Consider the following 21,534-nt stretch of genomic DNA (forward strand, 5'->3'; position numbering starts at 1 on the left):
GCAGAAGAGCGTTGACAAAAGGGAGTTAAGTGATTTGCCCAGGGTCACACAGGAGTTAAAATCTGAACCCAGGTTCTCAATCCACTGAGCCATCTAGCTGCCCCCTGCAATCAACTTTTAAAGAGAAATTCAGGGGCAGCTTGTCACTAACGCCTGTTTGCCAAGCCCTTACTACTCTTTGGAACTGGGAACAGATACACAGTATTGGTTCTAAGATGGAAGACAAGGATTTAAAAATAAATAAAGATAAAAGAAAGTTATTGAGTAGGGGCTCAAATTAGAGGGACTAGGATTTGGGGGAGTCTTTTGTCCAACAAACTTAGATCTCTTCTTTAAAGAGTCCTATTTCTATTCATCTAGCATCTGAACTAGAAGACAAGTCACTAAGGGACCTTCTGGGGGATAGGGGTTGGTGGGGTCTGGGTTGGGGGGCATGCAGACTATGACCAGAAGGTTCTCTTGGCAAATGGTGCCACCTGCTGGCCCAAAGGGGGTCATGGAAACTGATGTTGAAGATTGAAGGTTAGATGGAGAGACAGAGACAGAGAGATGGATGGATGGCCATTGGGGCCAGGTACCAGAATGTTTTCTGTGATCCCAGAGAACAAAGCAAATAAATAAAATGAGAAAATTTTAACTGGGACAAATGAAGATGAAAATAGGGAGTAAAGGAGAGAGAATAGAGGTTCAGGGAGATATAAGCCAGAGGAAAATGAGACTGAGGAAGGATAGGAAAATGGAAGGCAGAGGGAGTAGAAGAAGAGAGACTTCTAGATCCCCAGGAAATTCTGCTAGGTGGCCTGGGCTCTTTACTTCTCTGGGTAAAGTGCCTCTGAAGAGGCATTGGGGTGGTAGGACAAAGAATCTTGTCTCTGGAATCAAAGGACCATCGAGTTATATAACTGAAAGGGTCTTTAAAGGGCAGCTGTTCTGAACCTTCCATTTTACAGATGTGGAAATTGAGGCTTTGAAAGGTTAACTGACTTGCCCAAGTTTTTCTGATGGTAGAGGCAGAAGTCAAACCTGTAGCCACTGATTCTACAGCCATTCCTGTCAGGGGATCCAGGTTTGTGAATTCTGGCTCTTTTACTACCTGTGTGACCTTAGGTACATCATTTCATCTGAATGGATCTCACATGGATGAGATGACCTCTAGTCAGAGGATCTTCTTGTTTCCATTCAGAAATACACAAACTGGGGGCAGCTGGGTGGCTCAGTGGATTGTGAGTCAGATCCAGAGATGGAAGGTCCTGGGTTCAAATCTGACCTCAGACACTTAACAGCTATGTGACCCTGGGCAAGTCACTTAACCCCCATTGTCTAGCCCTTACCACTCTTCTGCTTTAGAGCCAATACCCAGTATTGATTCTAAGATGGAAGTTAAGGGTTAAAAAAAAAAGAAATACAAACACCATAGGTCAGCTAGGCGGCATAGTAGATAGTGTGCCAGATCTAGAATTTTGAGGACATGGGTTCAAATCTGGTCTTAGACACTTCCTAGCTATTTGACACTGGGCAAGTCACTTAACCCCACTTGCCTAGCCTTTGCCATTCTTCTCTTAGAATAGTTTTAAGAAAAGTTTAAGAAAGTTTTAAGAAAAAAGAGAGACAGAGTTGAAGAAAGTTTAAGAAAAGAGAGGAAGAGAAAGAAAAAGACAAAGATGGAAATGAAGGAAGGAAAGATATACACTATGACTATGAGGTTGCCATCTTCCTTTCTTCCATGACTCAGTTTCCCAGGTATCCTAGGTCCTTTCCATGCCTTTGACACTCCCTCTCCCAATCCTCACCTCATGCGTTTTATGCTTGGATCCAAATTAGATGATAGTCTTTTGTCTTCCATCAAGACTGATAAAAGACCTCTGTCACTTACCTGTCACAGCAGCTAACCTGGCACTGCTCCCTGAGCCCTATCCCAGGCCAGTCTTCTAGGTTAGTTGAGAGCAGAATGAGAGAGGTTGAGGGGAATTCTGGTTGCTCCCTGGCAATACCAACTACCACCACTCTGACCTGCTGCTTTGCCCCCCTGTTCTTCAGGATGCGGTCTAGGGAGGAAATGTTGCTGGTGGAGCTATGATTCATTCTGGGGTTTCAGAAGATGTCTTGCCAGAGGGCAGAGACAGGTCATTGTCTGGCTCCTCGCTGGCTGAAGCTCACCTTCCCCTTCCTGGCTGGGGTTTGTAGTAAATCAGATGGTCAAGAGAAAATAGCCAGGAAGTTCCCTCTCTAGCTAGAACAAGGGCAAAAAATGGAAAGTGGTCAGCCTGGAACAAATACTGGGACAACTAAGTAAGGGACTTGCCATAAAGGACAGCACTTGGGGAGAGGCCGTGAAGGGGAAAAGAATGATGGGAGCAACATCCCCAAAGCAGGCCAGGCATGTCCCCAAAATGCCAGTCTTCAGGCAGTTTCCTAGGACCACCACGAGTTGCTTTTCTTTCCTCCGTTCCCTGAAGAGTAAGGACACTTGTGTTCTCTCAAGCAAATACCTATCTGTTTCTCTCCTTTGTTCATTTCCTCTCCAGTACTTTCTGGAGGAGGGAATGGTGGGTGTCAAGGCTGACTTTTTCTGCTGGGGAGTTAGAATGTCCAAAATATAATTTCTTCATTCCAGGCACATGTTTCACCTTCCCAAGGTTGGGAGCATGAGATTCATCCTTTGGTACCCAAGCTATTTCCCCAAGTCACAGGTTCATCCTCGGAGACTCTGAGTCTGACCCCCCAACATTTAATTCACTTCAGTAAACATTTATTAAATGCCTACTATGTGCCAGGCAGGGTGCTAAGTACTGGTGGTCCCCAAAAGGCAAAAAACAGTTCTGCCCTCAAGGAGTTTACTCTAAGGGGGGGAGAGACAACATGCAAACAAATCTATTTAAAGGAAGCTATCTCCAGGGTAAATAGGAAATAACTAAGAGAGAAGGCATTAGAATGAAGAGGGGAAGAGAGAGGCTGCCTATAGAAGGTGGAGTTTTAGTTGGGGCTTAAAGGAAGCCAGAGAGCTCAGTAGTCAGAGAAGGAAGGAGAGTGTTCCAGGCTTGGGGGACCGAAAATGCCTGGAGCCTAGAGATGGTTTATCTTGTTCATGGAACATCCAGGCCAGTGTCACTGCATAGAAAAGTAGTATGCTTTTACAGCTAAGGGGACCCGAGGCTCAGGATGGTTGAGAGATTTGCTCAAAGGGCCCATAAAGAGCAGAGATGGGATTTGAATCCAGGTTTTCTTTCAACTCCAAACCAAATGCTTTCTTTCATTATAGCACATAGTCCTTGAGGAATGGGAGGTTCTCACGGGTCAGTTCTCCCAGCTGGGAGGTGGAAGCAGGCCTCAGACTTGGGGAGGCACAAAGCTACCATCCTAGCTGGTCCCCAAAAGAAGGAAGTCAGTCAGTCTTCGATTAAGCACCCACTTGGTGACAGGCACTCAGTTAAGCCCTGGAGATACAAAGAAAGGTAAAGGGCGGTCTCTGCCCTCTAGGAGCCCACAGCCACGATTCAGAAGTCTGGCTTGGAGGCAGGGGGAGGGGTGGAACTGAGGGGAAAGGAACGTGGAGGAAGGGGCACAGGGGTGCTCGGGCTTTTGCTTTCGTTCACACACCCTGGGGTCTGATGGAATGAAAACGGCAGTGGGCCAGGCGCTTCCCGGATCAAAGGCGCTCTCTGAGGCTAGCTAGGGCCCTGGAAATCTGGGAAGAGACAGGGGGTGGGTCACCCCACAGGCTCAAATCGGGGGCCAAGAGAGACCCCCTCCCTCACAAACCCCTGGCCTACAGGGTCGTAGCGCCAGCCAGGACTCCTCGACCACAGCCCAGGCTACTGGTCACCCCACAAAGCACCGAGATTCCCGAGCCTCATTCAGAACCCTCCCCTCTTTCCCTCTGGGCCTTGGTATGCCCCAGGGGACAGATGTCTTGGGGTCTTTAACATTTGGGATGCAGCAGCAAATGCTGGAGTTAAGTGGAATCCCTCTGCAGAGGGAGAAGCTGGGGCAGACGCCTTCCGGGAAAGGAACGATGGTCTAGGAGGCGGGCTCCGGGACTTTGGAGGGAGAGTGCGGAGAGGACCAGGAAGCAGGCAGCCACCGGACCGGCAGGTGAGGGCAGGGGACCAGAACGGGGTCCCGGCGGGGATGCGGACCGGATGGTGGGGCGGCCTAGGGGCGGGGCATTGTAAAACCAGCTCGGAGGTGCGGAGGCTGGGGGATATTTGCCAGAGTAGTTGTGGGACTGGGGGTGGGGTGGTGGGGTGATGTGGAGCTCCGAAACGAGCTTGCGGATTCCTACTGTTCCCAGTTCCCAGTGCTCCGAGACACCGCCCCCCCCCCCCCGCGCGTGTACACACACACACACACACACACACACACACACACACACACACACACACACACACACACACACACACACTATTTCATTCTCCAGTCCTGTAACTTTCTGTCTCTCTTGTCTCCCTCTCTCCTCTCTGTCTCTATCTCTCTTTCACTCTTTCTCTCGCCCCCACTTTTCTCCTTTCTCCTTCCTTACCACCCTCCCCCCGCAGCACCCACTTATCTCCTTCCTCACTTCCCCCAGCCCCCACTTTCTTAAATTGCCTCCACCATCGAACTCAGGAGAACCAGAAAACAGTCAAACAAAAGACAAACTTTGGAGGCCCCAGATCTGGGGCAGAGGGAGAAGTGAGTAGGGACCCTGCATGAAGCTAAGGCTGGGGTTCGGGGCGGGAACTGGGGAGCAGAACAAAAGGGCTCTTTAAAGAAGGTGGAGCGAGGTCTGACTTCGGTACACACTACACTCTAAGCACGCGTCCGTGTTGTTCCCCTGCCCTGCATACCCACACTTACACATACCAGCACCCTTTCCAAGGTAGGTGGCCTGCCCGGATTTTTGAGGTGGGGGGTGGGGGCCGAGGGAGGGCAGGAAGCAGAACAGTGAATGCTTGAGGGCAGTTCTTAATTGGCCCGGGATATTTCTCTCCCCTCTTTTTTTCTGGCCCCTACTTTGATCTGTTTGGCCCCGGGAATGAATGAATGAACAGATGAATGAAATATACTGACTTTGGATGATACAAAGCTTGTAAGACAGACTCTCTGCCCTCACTAAGCCTGTAGTCCACTAGATCAGCTAAACCCTCACCCTCTAGATTAAGAAGCAATTTCTGTGGCATCTTTAAGAAAGTAAAAAGAAGAGCCTTCCCCCCTCCTGAGAGTTTGATTCATTCAATTCATACTATGGGAGAATGACATGGATAGAAAGTTGAGTTGGACAAATCTAGATTGTGCTTACCAAATCCATTGTCTGGCAAACACTACCTTTTGCTGAACAGTAAATCAAACTCAAGGGGTCTTCCAGAACTGTCCAGACCCACTCAAAGTCCCTCCTCTCAGGTTTGGTTTCCTTGCCCCCTTCTTTGCCCCAGGCAACTTTCCCTCACCTCCCCAACACATACTCCCTAACAAATCTGGATTCTGTTATTTCCCCCCAAAGGAAAAAGAAGTGCTGTGAAAGGAGTGTCTACTTAAGTAAACCAGAATTCCAGGGGTACATACAGTGAGAACCAGATTTTAGCATTCAGTATGGTAGAGGGTGCACTTGCCTCCCCTGGATGGATCGTTTATTATGTTCGAGAGGTGTAGGAAGTTTCAATTATTCCCAGTCCATGCCTCTGGCTTGGCTGGTCTTTCAGGCAGATTTGGGGAGGAAGAAGGTGCTTCCCTACTTCTTAGGAAATTTGTCCCTAAGGATTGCTGTGTTCTATTCAGGCTCTCTATAAGAGGAGGTTGGGGGAAGAGAGGGGATTTTCCCTGCCTGGGCCCCTTTGCAGCAACCCTGAGGTCAGCTGTGGAGGGAAGAATCTGGTGGTCAGCTGGAAAGGCCTCGGGGAGGGTATTGTTTGGAGAGTGGGTGTGGGTAAGGAATGTGAGTGAGCAGGCTAGGTGCAAGGAGGGAGGGGGAAATGGGAGAGGTTGGGTTCTGAGAAAGCAGTAAGGGGTGAGAAGATGGAGGAAGAGGGGTTTGGGAAACTCAGAAACTGGCCTAGAGCTGAGTTAGGGGTGGGACAGGGAACTGTATCCAAAACCCAGCTACCAGGGCTTGACTCCTCTATAGAGAAGATTGGAACTTGCTCCTGGTGTCTTACTAGTTTTCCACTTGAAACTTTGTCTCTTGGGAAGCTTTGAGAACCCTGTGGGGCAAGATGAAAAAACTTAGGAGAACAGCTGGTGCCTAGTCTAAAGCATTCCATATTTTATCCTTGGAGGGGAGGGTTCCTGTAAAATAGGGACATTAGATCCATTGTTAACCTGCATTTTACCCTCCTGTAGCACTTAAAGTTTTATAAAATATTTTGCCCCAACAGCCTTGTGAGGTAGTTAATATGACTATTATGATCCACATTTCATTATGAGGAAAGAGATCCAGAAAGTTAAATCATCTCTTAGCTAGTGTCAGGGACAGGATTCATATCCTGACATAACTTCCCATATCCTGACAACCTCCTGCACCATGGAGGAGTCTTGGAGTCAAGAAGACCTCTATCTGTGACTGTGGGCTAGTCGGTTCTCTCAGTGATCCAGGTAATTCTTGTGTATTTGCATTTGGAGAATGAAAGCCTAGGTCTAGATCTTCCCAAGGCACTGTTCTAGGTACCAGAGATACCAAAATACAATCATTCTTATGGGGCAAATGTTTATCAGTTGCCACCATGGGTGCTCACCACTGTGATGAGGGATTATTGGGTGTAATACAAAATTTAGCTAAAGCATAGGTCCTCCCCTCAATTAGTTTATAGTCTAAAGGTGCTGGAAGGTGGGGATGAGAAATATGTACCAAAATAACTGATATGAATCAAGAGAATAAAATATATGTGAAGGTAGATCCAGGCAAACTTATGAGAAAATTGGGGATGGGAGAGATCACTTGCCATTGAGAAAGCGGTCAAAAAAAGTTAAAGGAGGGTGAGGCAGCTGACTTGGAATGGGAAGAAATGGAGGGACTTAAACAGGGAGCTGTGGAGGAGTCCATTCCAGGTGTGAAGACTAGAAACAAAGATTGAGATAAGAGAGTTGGGGCAGGTATGGTAAATAACAAGTAGTCCAGTTTGGCAGGATCAGAGTATGTGCAGGGGAGTAGGATTCAATTAGGCTGGGGAGATAAGTTGGAATCATATTATCTAGGGCCTCTAATGCCAGGATTAAGAATTTATGTTTTATTCAGAAGGCAGTGGGGAGTCACTGGAGGTTTCTGAGTAGATGTGATGGGAAGGGAATAAGCATTTATATAGTACTTACTGTGTGTCAAGTATTGTGCTAAGTGGCATAATCTCTAGGGTTTCTCTGAGCACTGTTGTTCAGAGACTTCATATGTGTGTTCTTAGATTGTTCCTCTTTCAGTCCTGGATAGACAGGTTTGAGGCAGAGGGTAAGTGGGCTTTTCCTAGCTTCCACTTCTGAATTGTAGAGTGCAAAGGGGAGATCTGTCTGTTTCTTGGAGTCGAGGGAGTGAATTAGAATGGGGTGGGATTTTTCAAGAGCCTGGCTTTCCCTCATTTGGGAAATGAGTAGGATCCCAAATAGATTTGGCTGGGAAGTAGATGTCCATGTGTTTTTTGCATGGGTGGTATGTGTGTATGGATATGAGAGAGAAAGAGAGGGGGGAAGGGGGAGAGAGAGAGAGAGATCCTGAGAGAGAGGGGGGGGGAGAGGGAGAGGGAAGGAGAGAGGGAGAATGAGCAGAGGAACCCCCTTTCTTCTCTAGGGATTGATGCCCATTAAAGTCCTTTGCCCCCTCTTATTTTATGAGGCAGTCTTGGAAGGATGTGAATTAATCTCTCTTAAGGGACATCTCCAGTCTTACTTCACTCAAGTTTGGTTTTTGTAATAGGAGGAGAAAAGTTCCTTCCTGCCTTAACCCCAGGGACCTCCATAGGGACCTGGGGGGCCAGGACTCAGAATCACAGAATTTCATAGTTGGGAGGGATTTCAGAAGGCATCTGATCCAATTCATATCTGAAAAAGAATTCCAGCTTTGCTTGACAGCTTCTGGAGAGACAACTCATCCTACTTTTTCAGAGCTCTCAAGTTTTTCCCTTATATCAATCAAGCCTAAATTTTCTTCCCTGCAGTTTTTGCCAGTCACTGCTAGTTTTGTTCTCTGGGGAATTCCTGGATTCTTGACCTTGCTTTGGTGGTTATGAGACTCAGGATTTGAGGATCAATTGAGGACATGTGTTTAAAATGCTTCAGGAACCTTAAAGTGCTATATAAATGTTTATTATTATTATTAATTATTAGCTCTGTCTCCTTGTCTTCATTTTCTTCTGGGTAAGGAGAAAATAACCCCTCTTTCTAGTGAGCCCTCTGGCTTACTTATTCAGAATTGAGCCTTCCCCATCCCCCTCCAACCCTGGGAACGTCACTCCCCACTTTCCAAAAAGGCAAATAGTCTAGAATTAGAACAATAGCCTGATCCAGGAAAGCCATGGCCCCGTGGGCCACCTGGGGTAAAAAGCCCAACTTTTTTCTGCTTGGGGGCTCCCCTACAGATGAGCCTTGTCTCCCCCCAACCCCCTTTCCCCGGAAGTCCAGAGGCCCTAGGAACAGAGCTGCTGCAGGATTAGCTCAGGGAAGGAGTTGCTCACCTGCTCCTCCCCTCTGACTCAAGTCATAACAAGTAAGTAACCTGGTTCTCCTAGCCCAGTAGAGGAGGAGGGAGGGAGGGAGAGAGAGCCAGAGCAGGAACAGAATGGCAAGCCTTTAGCCTGGGAGAAGCAGGATCGGCACTCATACCCCCTTCATTTCCTGGACTTGGGTTTCGGCGGGAAGAGGCTGGTTTTCTTCCCTAGTTCCTGGATCACGGCATAGGAAGAGCAGGTAAGGGCAGGGGCTGGATATACTAACCCAGTGGTTTTTCTGGGTGGGGAGACAAGTAAACTCATAGAAGAGAGCTCAAGGCAGTGACTGAGGTAGAGGGCATAAGACCTGACTCTGGCATGGTGGGCACAGTGAAGAATGAGACCATCTCGGTTTAATCCCAGTTGTATTCTGTGCCTCAGTTTCCCTAAGTGAAAAGGCAAAACTCCTCTTCCTCTAGTGAGAAGTTGGGAGACAAGTGAACCAGAGGTTGAGGAATGGAATACATGTTTTTATGATTGCGGAAGTGTGGGGAGCAGGAAAGAAGCTCCCCAATGGCTTAGTTTAAGAGTCCCCCCCTTTTCTCTTCTTCTCTGTCACTTTTCTATATCAAGCAACATCCCATGATCAGATAGAGTGTTTCTTTCCTGGCAGAAAGTACTCAGTAAACAATGGGAGTAACTGGAACTTAAGGATTGGGGAGAGTTGGAAAGGGACTCAAGAATTTGGGGGGATGGAGCAATAAATCATCTAAAAAGGTGTTATCCAGTGAGAGTTTCCTAGAAGGCAGCCCCTATTTTGAGATGCCCCAAACCACAAAATGAACTGACCCAGGAAATGACCATAATGGGTCCCTGGTGACTATGGTCCAGTATAGAATTAAAGGCCAGATGTTGATAGAGATAATGTTATTTAATTTAAACTTTTTTTTTCTTTTCAACAACCTTCTAAAAGACACAAAAAGTAAACTGATTTTCTGATTAAAACATTTAGTTATTTACATTCCCTTTCTCCCACTCCCATTCTGGGATAATATAGATGAATTGTCATGTACTTTTTTCTTTTTTTTTAAACCCTTACCCTCTTTGTATCAGTCCTAAGACAGAAGAGTATCAAGGCAACTGGGACTAAGCGACATTCCCAGGGTCACATAGCTAGAAAGTATCAGAGGCTAGATTAGAATCCAAGACTTCCAGGTCTGTCTCTCTGTCCACTGTGCCACCTAGCTACTCCTTCCATATATTTTTTCTTAGGATGAGAATTGAAGAAAGCATTTTTTCACATATCTTGGAAAGTCTTTCAAATATGAATTTTTTAAAAAACCTTACCTTCCTTGGAATCAGTGCTGTGTATTGGTTCCAAGGCAGAAGAGTGGCAAAGGGGGGAAGAGGGGGTTAAGTGACTTACCCAGGGTCACACAGCTGGTAAGTGTCTGAGGTCAGATTTGAACCCAGGACCTCCTGTCTCTGGGTCTGATTCTCAATTCACTGAGCTACTCAGCTGCCCCCAAATTTGAACTTTTTTACCAATATGTTATGTAAACAAAAGATGGGAATAATATCTTCTGTTCTCTTGTGACTGTTAAAGAAAAAGTAACAGGTCCTACCTAGCACAGGACCTTCCATACCTCTTTTGGAATGCAAAATTCCATGAGGACAGGAATATTAATTTTCTCTTTATTTTTGTCTCTCCAGAACTTAGTAGTATGTTTAATAAATAAATGCTTGTTGATGGTTTCCTTGAAGAGGGAATAAAATTTAGTGTTAGAGCTAAAAAGAAGACAATCTAGGCTAACTCCCTCATTTTACAGATAAGGAAATGGAGTCCTACAGATGAAATGAGTTGTCAAGAAGAGCTCAGCTGTGGATGGTCTGGAGACGGGAGGTCCTGGGTTCAAATCTGGCCATAGACATTTCCTAGCTGGGTGACCCCAGGCAAGTCACTTAATCCCCATTGCCTAGCCCTTACGGCTCTTCTGCCTTGGAATCATTTCTGACTATTGATTCTAAGACAGAAAGCAAAGTTTAAAAAAAAAAAAGAGCTCAGACTCCAGTCCAAGATTCCTAACTCCTACATGAATAGGAGCTTGCTCCGCCATGCCACTCACCACACAGTGTGGTGATATGGGCCCCAGAATCAGATTTGGACAAATGCCAATTCCCCAGGGTTCCTATAACCACTTGGATATCCAAAAGCGTGGGACACGAAGAGCCGGAGAAACTGGACCATGCAGAGTGTGAGGAGCCGGGACACACGGGTGGGGGGCTGAAAAGCAGATTTATGGCTTCAGCCTGGGAATTGGACTTTTTGGTTCTATTCTTCCATCTCCATCACTGCCCTCCCTTGTCTCTGAGGAAAGCAGAGAGGCAGATGTGGAGAGGAGGAGGGAGAGAGGCGAGGTGGAGTCACAACCTGGACGTCCTCAGGAGCGCTGTTGGAAGTGTGTAATTAATGACTGATTATTACTAATTAGTGGGCCTCCTCTGCCTTTTTCTCATTCATCTCCTCTTTCCTTTCCAAAGTCAAACATTGAGTAGGTAGATGGGGTCTGGGACTAGCTGTGCAGTTCTGGTACTGCCTTCTTGGAATTAGGGTAGCAGGAGGGTCAGAGAAGATTGTGGGGGTGAGATAAAATGTCCCAAACTTGGGAGCAGAGGACCTGGCTTCAAGTGGTCCCTCTCCTGCTTACCGCCTATGACCCAGAGAATGAAAGATCCTTGCAGCCAGGGACTATTTCCTTTTCTGTCTTTGTATCCCAAGTGCCTAGCACAGTGGCTGGTGTGTACTAGGCTTGTGGGTTAATAGACTGACATTGGGCAAACGAGTTACTCTTCCCGACCCTCGGTTTCCTCATCTTCAGAATCAGAGGTTTGGAGTAGATCCAAGTTTTCTAGTTCTAGAACTATCAATAGGTATTTGATCTGTGATCATGCTGGTGCCCCGCAGAGATCAGGAGACTAAAACGGAATATTTTGGAAGGACCCGAGAGAAGAAAGTTCCTTCCCAGCCCCAGTGACCTGGTTCCTGGCAAACAAGGAAATCTGAGCATGCAAAGGTAGCTGCCTTTGTTTACACAGGCCCTACAGAAACCTTTTTGCTGATATTCCTTGTGGTCCACTCGTGGGGACACCATCTTTTCTCCCTTTGCAAAGTTAGAATTTTGGCAATGTCGTCTCCCCTTTGGTTCAGCAGGGCCCCTTGAGTTCTCTGAAAGTCACGGCCTCCTTGGCTGGGTAGGTTGTGCTGTTCTCATAGTTTTTCTCCTGCTTTTGGTCTTGGTTAAAAGAGTGGGACTATTCAAGAGACTCAGTGACATCTGGTGACGGCTCCAGACTCAGGATGATTTGACTGCTCCCTCTTTTCCTTCCCTCACACCCTGTCTTTTTCTTTCTCTGTTTCTGTCCCTCTGTCTGTCTCTGTCTCTCTTTCTCTCCTGGTTTGTTTATTAGCTTGCCTGAGACCTATTCTGCTAAAGGCAGAAGGGGCGGGCCCTTCTCCCCCCACCCTACAGCCCCAAGTGCCCGGAGGAGGCAGGATAGGTTCCAGACAGAAACTCAGAAGGACTTTTGGACTCTTGTGCAATGATGCTGACTCAGTAAGGAGGTGTCTGAGCCCTGGATCCAGTCTGCTAGGAGCTCCACCCTGTCCCTTCAGGCGGGCCCACTGGGGACTTATCCTCAGGGGTTTTATGAAGGTTAGTGGGCTATGGGGCCCTCCACGTAGACTGACTGACATGCACAGTGTTCTGGTGACATCTGAAGGATCTTAAATCCTAAAGAGAGGTCAGAATACCAAAAATTATTAATGGGGAATCCTGGTCCCCAAATGTGCTCAACTAAAGGATTTTTTTTTTGAAGATTTAAAGAGAAAGAAAAGGAAGCTTATTTCCTTGTGTGATCTTGGATAAGTCACTTCCCTTCCCAGCCTCAGTTTCCTCATCTTTAAAATTAAGAGGTTGGACTAAAACCTTTCCAATTCTAAAATCTATGATCTTATAGTAGAAAGAACGAGGGCCTTGGGAGACCTGGTCTTCTCTCCTGATTGCAGGCAAGCAAATCTTTGTCCTTTTTTCGGACCTGAGTTTCTTTACATTAAAAATGAGGGACTTGGATTAAATATCCTTTAAGGTCTCTTCCTACTCAGATATTCTCTGATTTTGTTTAGATGTAGTGAAAAGAATCATGGATTTAATAGACCAAAAAGACCTAGATTTAAATCCTGGCTTTGACATTTAACTAATCTGTGACCCTCACAACCTCTCCACCATTTCCACCTCTTCCACATCTGTAAAATGGGGATAGAATAACACGTGTACTACCTTCCTCTCAAGGGTTGTGAAGAAAGTGCTTTCTAAGCCCTAAAGTGATTTAGAAGTCAAGTCCATAAGCATTTATTAGACACCTGCTGTTCTGCAGGCACTAAGAGCTGAGAAAGTGTAAGTTGTGAGTTGCTGAAGTTTTCTTCCCTTTCTCTGGCTGTTTCAGGACTTGTCTTTTAGGACTACACAATATGCCACCCAACACCTCCCACCCTGATTCTAGGGTGGTGGTACAGCCCAGGCCAGAGTGAGGCTCATCCTAGACTGTATCCCCCTTGGAACTACCGAGACCTGGGGGGGGGGGGAAGGAAGTCTCCTATTTCCAAGTCTTTCCAAAGATTCAGGAAGGTTTATTCCTGCTCCTCACCACTTCATTGAACTTTGTATTGGATGAGTAACCAGACTCAGAGGCCCCAATCCATGGTTTTGGCAATACTGGACACATATGTCCTTGGGGCATGTACCCAAAGGTGGATTACACTGACCTCCTCCCTTCTCCCTTGTAACAGAAGCACAGCAGCATCAGCAAAGATGACAGGCTGGCACCCTTGTCTTGGAAGGATCCTTTCCCCATCCCTATAAGCATCCCTGAGTATCCCCTTTACCTGGGGATCAGTTTCAGTCTAGGAGGGACTGAGGACAGTGGAAGTATGCCGGGAGAACTAGAAGAGCTCATGGAGGATCAGTTGGGAGATACAAATCTTATACTTTATTCCCCTTCTTGTACTCAATAGTCAGATAATACTGGCCTTCTTATTGCTCCTCCCACACCTACTCCTGTCTTTTTTCACTGCCTATCTGATTGCCTGGTATACTCATTCTTTCTCTCCTTAGCCTCCTGCTTCTCTCTACTCATCTCAAATCCCAGCTTCTTCAGTAGGCCTTTCTCAATGCTAGTGGGCACCATTTTTTACATGTTGTCTCTTCTATTAGAACGTGAGCCCTGTGAGAGCAGAGATTCTTTTCTTTATTATCTAGCATATAAATACTTGTTGAATAACTAACATAAGAGGAATGGGCTACCTAGGGAAGCAGAGGATTTCCTTTCCCTGGATTCTGCGTTGTAATAGGCTTCCTTTTGGGGTAAAGTTGGCCTAGGGGCCACTCAGCTCCCCTCTAACTTGGAGAGTCTGTGATTTTAGGGTTGGACTTTAGGCTAGACTTTAGCATAATAAGCACCATTTTATCCTTAATTATGGGAATTCTACCATTCGTTCCCAGAGTCTGAGTTCAGAACACAGGCCAAAATGAACACATCAGATTAGAGGCAAGCAACCTAGGGGAAATAGGATATCATTTTAGAGGCAGAAAAGATAACAAGGTTTTTAAAAATGATTTTTTAATAAAATTACATTTTTCTCTTCACAAAAATAATTTTTTTTCCTTCTCATCTCCCCCACCTGAGAAAAAACAAACCCCAAACTTTTGTAATCAGTATGCCTGGGCGATCAAAACAGATTCCCACATTGGCCATGGCCAAAAAATATATTTTTCATTCTGCACAATGAGTCAAGCGAGCTCGTTTGTTGATAGGCTAGACCACTTTCTCTTGCCTCTCTTCTAAGAGATTGATATCTGTTGGAGAGCAGAGCTTTCCAAGCAAAGCAAGTTTATATTGGCACTCATGGGGTTAAACCTTCTCTCCTTCCCCTTCCCCCAACTCCCCTCTTTCCCCACAGCATCCTGCTGTTAATTAGTTTCTGCTTGGAAAAAGGGTCCTGGCCCCTTAGGCAGGCCCAGGTGAGTCCAGACATGGCCTCTTTGTTCTTTCCCAAGCCAGGGAAACTCCAAGCCACCTAAAGTCCCTGGCTGGGAGCTGTGTTCCCCTCCTCCACTCTGTCTCCCCCGCCTGCCCCCCCGGATGTCCATCATGGAGAGCAAGGATGAGATCAGCGACACAGACAGCGGCATCATCCTGCAGTCTGGTGAGTGGCTTGGGGAAATCCCTCCCCAGGAATGAGCCGGCTGCCTGAGTCCTCTTTCCTCATGATTGGAATGGAAAAGGTCCAGTCTCTATGATTAGGGAGATGAGAAGATGAGAAAAGTGGGGAAAGACGAATGAGAACAGGAATTAGAGTAGGAGGGATCTCCTTCCTTGAGGAGGACTGGAGTTGTTGCGAATTCTGATTGGAGGCAGGAGAAGGGACTTCATGACCCCTTGAGACACTACCAGCTCCAGGAATTCCTCGAGTTTATAAAGTTCTGTCTCGGCGTGTACCGGTCCCATACGCTTTGGTCTGTGTGCTTGGTAGGACAGTCTGTGCGACAGCGAGCGGCTCACAGAGGTAGAGCTGGAAGGACTTCAGAGGCCATCTCGGCCATCAGGTCCTCTCATTTTACAGACACGTAGGAACTGAGGGCCAGAGAGCTTAAAGATTTGCCCAGGGTCATAGAAGGAGTAAGCGGCCAGACTGGGATTTGAACCCATATCCTCCGACTACATCCAGTGCTCTTTCTGCTATTATTCTTCCTCTGTGAAGAGGATGGGAAGAGGCAGAGGGAAAGATCTCAGGTTTTCATAGCCTCCTGTGGCTTTTTGGATCAGGCTGCGATACGGGCAGCTTCCTTTGCCCCTGCTCCTTTGAGCAGCCCTCTAGTTGTGTGGCTGTAACACCCGGATGCCAAGGCTCACCTCTGTAACCTCAGGCCAGGTGTGTGGCGGCCGTGAGTGGTGCATGTGGTCTCTTCAGGGGAGGTCGGGTGTGGGTGTCTGGGAGAGACTGAGGCGGTCTTACGCTTCCCTTCCCCACTTCAACTGAGCTTTGTATGTGGGTTGTGTATTGTTCTTTCCATCCAGGTCCTGACAGCCCAATTTCCCCAATGAAGGAGCTGACCCATGCAATGCGGAAGCAGCAAAGAGCCCTGGAAGAACGTTTAGAATTATGTCTGGAAGAGTTAAAGAAACTCTGTCTTCGAGAAGCAGTGAGTGTTCTCTCCCTTTTCCAGGGGAGCACGTTCTGGATGGTGGCCCCTGAAAATGAGAGCCACACAGCCTCAGGATGCTCAAACAAACTGCAGACTGCAGAAGCGGCCCATCATCTGTACAAAGAGAAAGTGCCCCACTTAGCAGGCTGGGCAGGAAGTTTGGGTGGTGGGTGGGAAGAGGTGAAAGTGGTAAGGGAGGAGATCACCTCAGGGGAGGACAATTAATTGTAGGGGCAAATACAGGGAGGACTTTGCTCTAACATTACTTTCTACTTTAGGAGTTGACAGGCACACTGCCACAGGAGTATCCCCTCAAACCAGGAGAAAAAGCCCCCAAGGTTCGTCGAAGGATTGGAGCAGTTTACAAACTGGATGAACAGACCTTCCAAAGAGAGGTGAGAAAGCATGACTATACTGGGGGCTGGTTTTTCTTTGAGACATGACTGAAAGGGTAAGAGACATTTGTCATGGTTCTTAATGGGCTCCCCAGGCCCAGGGTAGCACCAGTGGGCTCCTTGTTGTGGCTCAATCAGAGCCCCTCTTCTTCCTTGGCCCAGAGAGGAAAGGGATAGGACCTTGATTCCTGAAGGAAATGCAAAGTCTTTTGTGAGCTTTGGCTAAGTCCCATGTATTGGGTAGAATATCGATTTTTTTGAGGTGCTAGAATACTGTGCTTATTGTATTCCCTTGCTTTGCAAAAATCTATTTCCCTTATCTAGTTGGCTAAGTGATTAAAGAGTAAAGAAGTAGAAAAACAAAAGCCAAAAATTCAATCAGGAGACCTCCTAATTGGTGGAAAGTGATTCAGGGATTGAAGACTGGGTGAATGAGCTCAATCCAACATTCCCAGGGCATTCTGGAAGTTTTCGCCTCCAGGGAAATAAAGCTCTATTGCCTAGAGAAAATCAAGGCCAAGGTAGGGCTGGGGAAATTTTGAAAGCTTTGGTGCCACTCAGTCTGCATCTGGCTAGATGTCTTTATTTATATTTCTAATTACCATATTTCCCTGGTGTCTTATTTCTGGATTTGTGCATTCTTGTTTGCCTTATAAATAAGTCCCCCGATATGCACAAGAGTGGTCTGAAGCATGTAGAAATAGGGTCAAAAGGAAAGAGGGAAATGGGTGATAGAACCAGATTTCAGAGACAAGGTTGACAGCAGAAGGGAGAGAAAAAGTAATTAGGATTTAGGGGTAGTGGATTTGGGAGTCTCACTGGAAGGGAGCAGTGCTTTGAGTTGTAGTTCCAGGACACATGAAGGTTAAGAAAATGGTGAAGGGTGAAAGTCCTGAGACTGAATGCAAAAGTCCTATGCCTCTGCTACAAACAGAAAAGCCTGTTCCCCAGGAGGCTGACCAGGAGCCCTAATGCCCAGGCCAACATCCTACATCCTTTAATACTTTTCAAATAGACCATAGCAGGTTCCTACTGGCAGATACCCCAGTTTTATTCTCTCTGGTGCAACAAGTCAAGAGAGAAAGTGCCCCAGTTAGCAGGCTGGGCAGGAAATTGGGACAACACCCTCTCTGGCCTGCTCATTGACATTGCCTATCCCCATGTGTGTCTGATGGGTGGGTCTTGGTGTTGGCTTTTCTTGCTCTAGGAGGTGGCTCTGGTTCAGTCTTGGCAACCTACCCCTCCCTTTGCCCTACATCTCTGTCGATGTGGGTCTTCTCTCCCTGCTCTTTGAAGGATGGGAGAGAGGGAGACTTTTCTCTACCTCTTCTAGCTTAAAGTCATATTTTTCCTCTGGTCCAGGAGCACTGTGTCCATTGAACACTTTTGATATTTTCAGTGAGGCATAGTCCCTGCCTTTTGGAAGGGAGACATAATCAATCAGTGTCCACAAAGATCTCCAAGTGTTTAGGGATGTTATAGTGGACAGAGTGCTGGACTTGGGGTTAGGAATACCTGAATTCAAATCCCTCCTCAGCTAGTTACTAATCAAATGATTTCTCATTGTAGAATGAGGGGGTTGGTCTATCCTAATGGTCTCTAAGGTCCTTTCTAGTTCTCCATCTATGATTCTGTGACACATCTCTTCCTGCAGGGAGCTGGCAACCTAATGGAAACACAATCCCTGCTCTTTAAAGGGGTTATTAACCAGCCCACTTGTGGTATCTGTATCTGCCCTCACCCGAGGCCTTTTTCTTCCTGACCTCCTGTCTCTCTTGCCCCATCCCTAGGACCCTCTGAGCAGTCTGGAGCAGGAACTGGCGCTGCAGCTGCAGATTGCAGAGGCAGCCCGTCATCTGTACAAAGAGGAGAACCTCACCAAGCAGATCCGACGGCGGAGGAAGCATGCGGTGCTACAGGAGGAGAAGAAGCTCCGGGAACTAGAACACAGCCTCAATGAACGGAGGCTAAGCAGTGGCCGTGCTCCCCTTACCCCTGCCACCATGTTCAGGGGAGGTGAGTGGACCTGACGCCTTGGCAGACCTCTGACCAGGAGGGCTGGACCTGAGGTTCCCAACTGGGTCATCCTTCCTATGGGGTGGACAGGGCTCCCAGGGATACTAACCAAGCTACCAAAAACCCAACCTCCCCACTATCTTAGAGAGGAGAGAGGAAACCACTCCTCCAGATATTTAATACGAACATTCTGATTTTTCTCCTCCTCCAACTTTTGAGTTTCTGATGCTATCCTGATCAAGAGAGTGAAATTCTTATGTGGTGCTCTCTTCTTGCCTTTTGCCCAGTTACTCAGTTCCCAAGGGCCAAAGTGTGCACTGCTATTCATCTCTAGAGCACACAGCAAATTGATGGTACTCAGGGCCTGTCTGATCACAGTAGAAGATTCCGCCTTGGAAGCTCTCCATCGTGGCTTTAATCCTTGATCCTCTGAGACTTCGATTTGCCAGGTTGTTTTGTCCAGCCTTGGCCTGTTTCCCTCACCCCACCCCATACCCTGAGCTGAGAAAGCCCAATCTTTAGCTTCCTGGCTAATAGGAGATTTCTTCTACCATTCTGGCTTCATAAAGCACCAAGTTTGTTTAGCAATGCTTTGGTCTTAATTAGGCTTGAGAACTCTTTTGGGGTAGGAATTAATTAAACAGGATGATGATGGACCTGGGTTTGGAGTAGAAGTCTTTACTTCTTTCATGTTTGAGCTATTCTAATCCTCCTTCTCTGTCTGGAAGGACTAGAATTGTCTTGTGAGAATATATTTTAGGACATTTTAGGCTGTTCTTGGGTCCTGTCTACTACCATCCCCCAAAGGGGTTGTTGAATTGTTGCATCCCTCTGCCCACTGTTCACCCATATGCTTTCCCTGGAAATGCTTCTTGGGAGCTGAAGGACAGTTTCCAGATTCCTCCCAAGTCAACTTTAGGAAGCAGAGCAGAGAAAGATGGTGAGAACAGGTGACTTTTGGCCCACTAAATGAAGATGTTAGAGTTAACTTCTTGACCTAAGTGACTTTGGGCCCATTAAATGAAAGGGGCCAGAGTTGACCTCTGAACCCAGAACTTTTCACTTATTCATTCAGTAAACATTTATTAAGTACCTACTGTGTGCCAAAGACTGTGCTAAGTGCTGGGGATACAAAAAGAGGAAAAGACAATCCTTGCCTTCAAAGAGATTATAATCAGGAAATATGAGACAAAATGCAATTAAGAGTATACAAAGCAAACTATATGTAGGATAAATGGGAAATAATTAAAAGTAGGAAAGCACTGGAATTAGGAGGGATGGAGGAGGACTTTGGGTAGAAGGTGGGATTTCAGTTGGAACTTAAAGGAATTCAGGGAAGTCAGAAGTCAGAGTAGAGGAGGGAAGAGAGTGTTCTAGGCATGGGAGATAGCCAAAGAAAATACCCAGAGCTGAGAGATAGTGTGTCTTGTTCATGAAATATTTAGGAGGCCATTATCACTGGATTGAAGAGGAAGGACATGATCCAGGGCTTAGCTAATGCCAATATTCTCAGGTTATAGGATCATAGCATGTTAGAACTGGGAATGGCCTCAGAGATCTTATCCAACTTCCTTGTTATAAAAAACAAGGAACCTGAAGATACAAGAATGGGAATGGCACACTTGAGGTTACAGAGCTAGTTAAAGGAGGCTTTGGGGATAAGTTACTCTTCCTGAAGAAACAGATGATAAAAAAGGAGTCAAGCTATAAGGAAAGAAAATATCGTCTTGGGTCCCATCTGTCATTCCTGGTAACTTATCTTCCCCCTTGAAATAAATGCAGTTACTGGCTCTTGGGCCTCAGATCACTCAGGGAGAGTAATAATGAGTGGGGTATGAGTGTGGCCTGGGGGAGTAGATCTCACTTATCAGCATTATCTCCCTTTCTCAGGTTTATTTCTAGGCTCTGATAGCTTCAAGCTGGGGTAGAATGTCTCTTGTTGCCAGCTGGTTCCTAGAGCTCCTGGACACCACCCCAGGGGCCACATGGCTAGGACAGCAGGAGGTGGAAGTGGGGGGTGGGGATGGTGTGGGGCCATGCCTGCTGATGTCCTCTCTTCAGGAGTGGGAAGGCAAGTCAAGACATGGCCAAGGTGGACAAATGTGGTAGTTTGCCCTTAATTCTTTGTGAGAATCAAAAGTTGTCAAGAAACCTGTCTCTGGGGTGCTGATTGGAGAGTGGGGGGGGGGTCAAGATGGCCACTTACACTCCCACCTTTGAATTAAATTAGGAACAAGGATATTATGAATAAAAGATTCCATGTCTAGGACAGGGATAAGGACTAGAGGCAAGCAGGATTTCTCATGACTCTACTCAGGCAGCCATTATCCTTGTTCAGGCTCTCTGAATGATTTCAATAACCTCCTAGTTGGTCTTTCTTCTTCCAATCTTTTTCAGTCTATCCTCCCTCTAGCCGCTGAAATAATCTCTCTAAGTCATATGGTTGATCACATCACTCTCTGTTCAGAAATCCTCTGTGGCTCCCTAGTACTCCTAGGATAAACTCTTCAGCTTGGCATTGAAAGCCCCTCATAGTCTGGTTCTAATCTATCTCCCTCTGACCTTATTTTGTAGTACTCCTCTTTGCCAGCTCTACATTCCAATCATACAGACCTTCTAGCCCTTCCTCAAGCTTGACATTCCATCTCTTGCAGGCTGAAACCTGTGCCTGGAATGCACTCACTCCTCACCTCTGCCTCTCTTAAAAGCAGTCCAGTGGGACAGCATCAAGGTGGCACACTGGATAAGAAAGCAAGATCTGGGTTCAGATCTGACCTCAGACATTTCTTAGCTGAGTGACTGGACAAATCATTTAACTCAGTTGCCTAAACCTTGCTGTTCTGTCTTAAAATTAATATTGAGACAGGAGGTAAGGGTTAAAAAAAAGAATGAACAACAAAAAAAAGAAATAATCCTGGATTTTTGCTCAGGTATCACCTTTTACCCAACTTTTCAGATTTCCTCAGAAGGCCCCGCTCCCTCCTAAAATTAATACTACTACTACTACTAACAGCTAGCATTGCTATAGAGCCCACAATGTATCTGGCACTGTGTTAAGCACTTTACAAATATTACTACCTTATATTTACTTATCTGTGGACATATTATATTTGCTTCTCCCCCTACCCTCAGTAAAACATAATCTCTCTGAGGACAGGAACTGGTTTTTTGGCATTTGTTTGCTCAACACCAGCATCGAACGAGGCATAGAGTAGGCATTTATTAAATGGTGGTTGAGTTAAATTGCATTATGATAGA

General features: G+C 46.5%; 1 protein-coding gene across 6 annotated transcripts in view; it reads left to right on the forward strand.

Annotated features, from left to right (window-relative positions):
- The first annotated feature begins 3,740 nt into the window (after positions 1-3,740).
- The window catches only part of INAVA (innate immunity activator), a 28,029-nt gene continuing 10,235 nt past the window's right edge, over positions 3,741-21,534 (forward strand). Inside the window, exons 1-5 of one of the 6 annotated variants that reach the window (XM_007481109.3) lie at positions 3,741-4,092; positions 14,717-14,865; positions 15,738-15,862; positions 16,144-16,260; positions 18,051-18,276. In XM_007481109.3, the coding sequence (XP_007481171.2) occupies positions 14,802-14,865; positions 15,738-15,862; positions 16,144-16,260; positions 18,051-18,276 (532 nt within the window). In that variant the 5' untranslated portion in view covers positions 3,741-4,092; positions 14,717-14,801. Of the gene's footprint in view, positions 4,093-6,421; positions 6,568-8,316; positions 8,863-14,716; positions 14,866-15,737; positions 15,863-16,143; positions 16,261-18,050; positions 18,277-21,534 lie in introns of those variants that run through there. The other 5 variants (XM_007481111.3, XM_007481110.3, XM_007481113.3 and 2 more) reach the window with 5 other exon arrangements.

Source organism: Monodelphis domestica, chromosome 2 (genome assembly GCF_027887165.1).
Source record: "Monodelphis domestica isolate mMonDom1 chromosome 2, mMonDom1.pri, whole genome shotgun sequence".
Lineage (NCBI taxonomy): Eukaryota > Metazoa > Chordata > Mammalia > Didelphimorphia > Didelphidae > Monodelphis > Monodelphis domestica.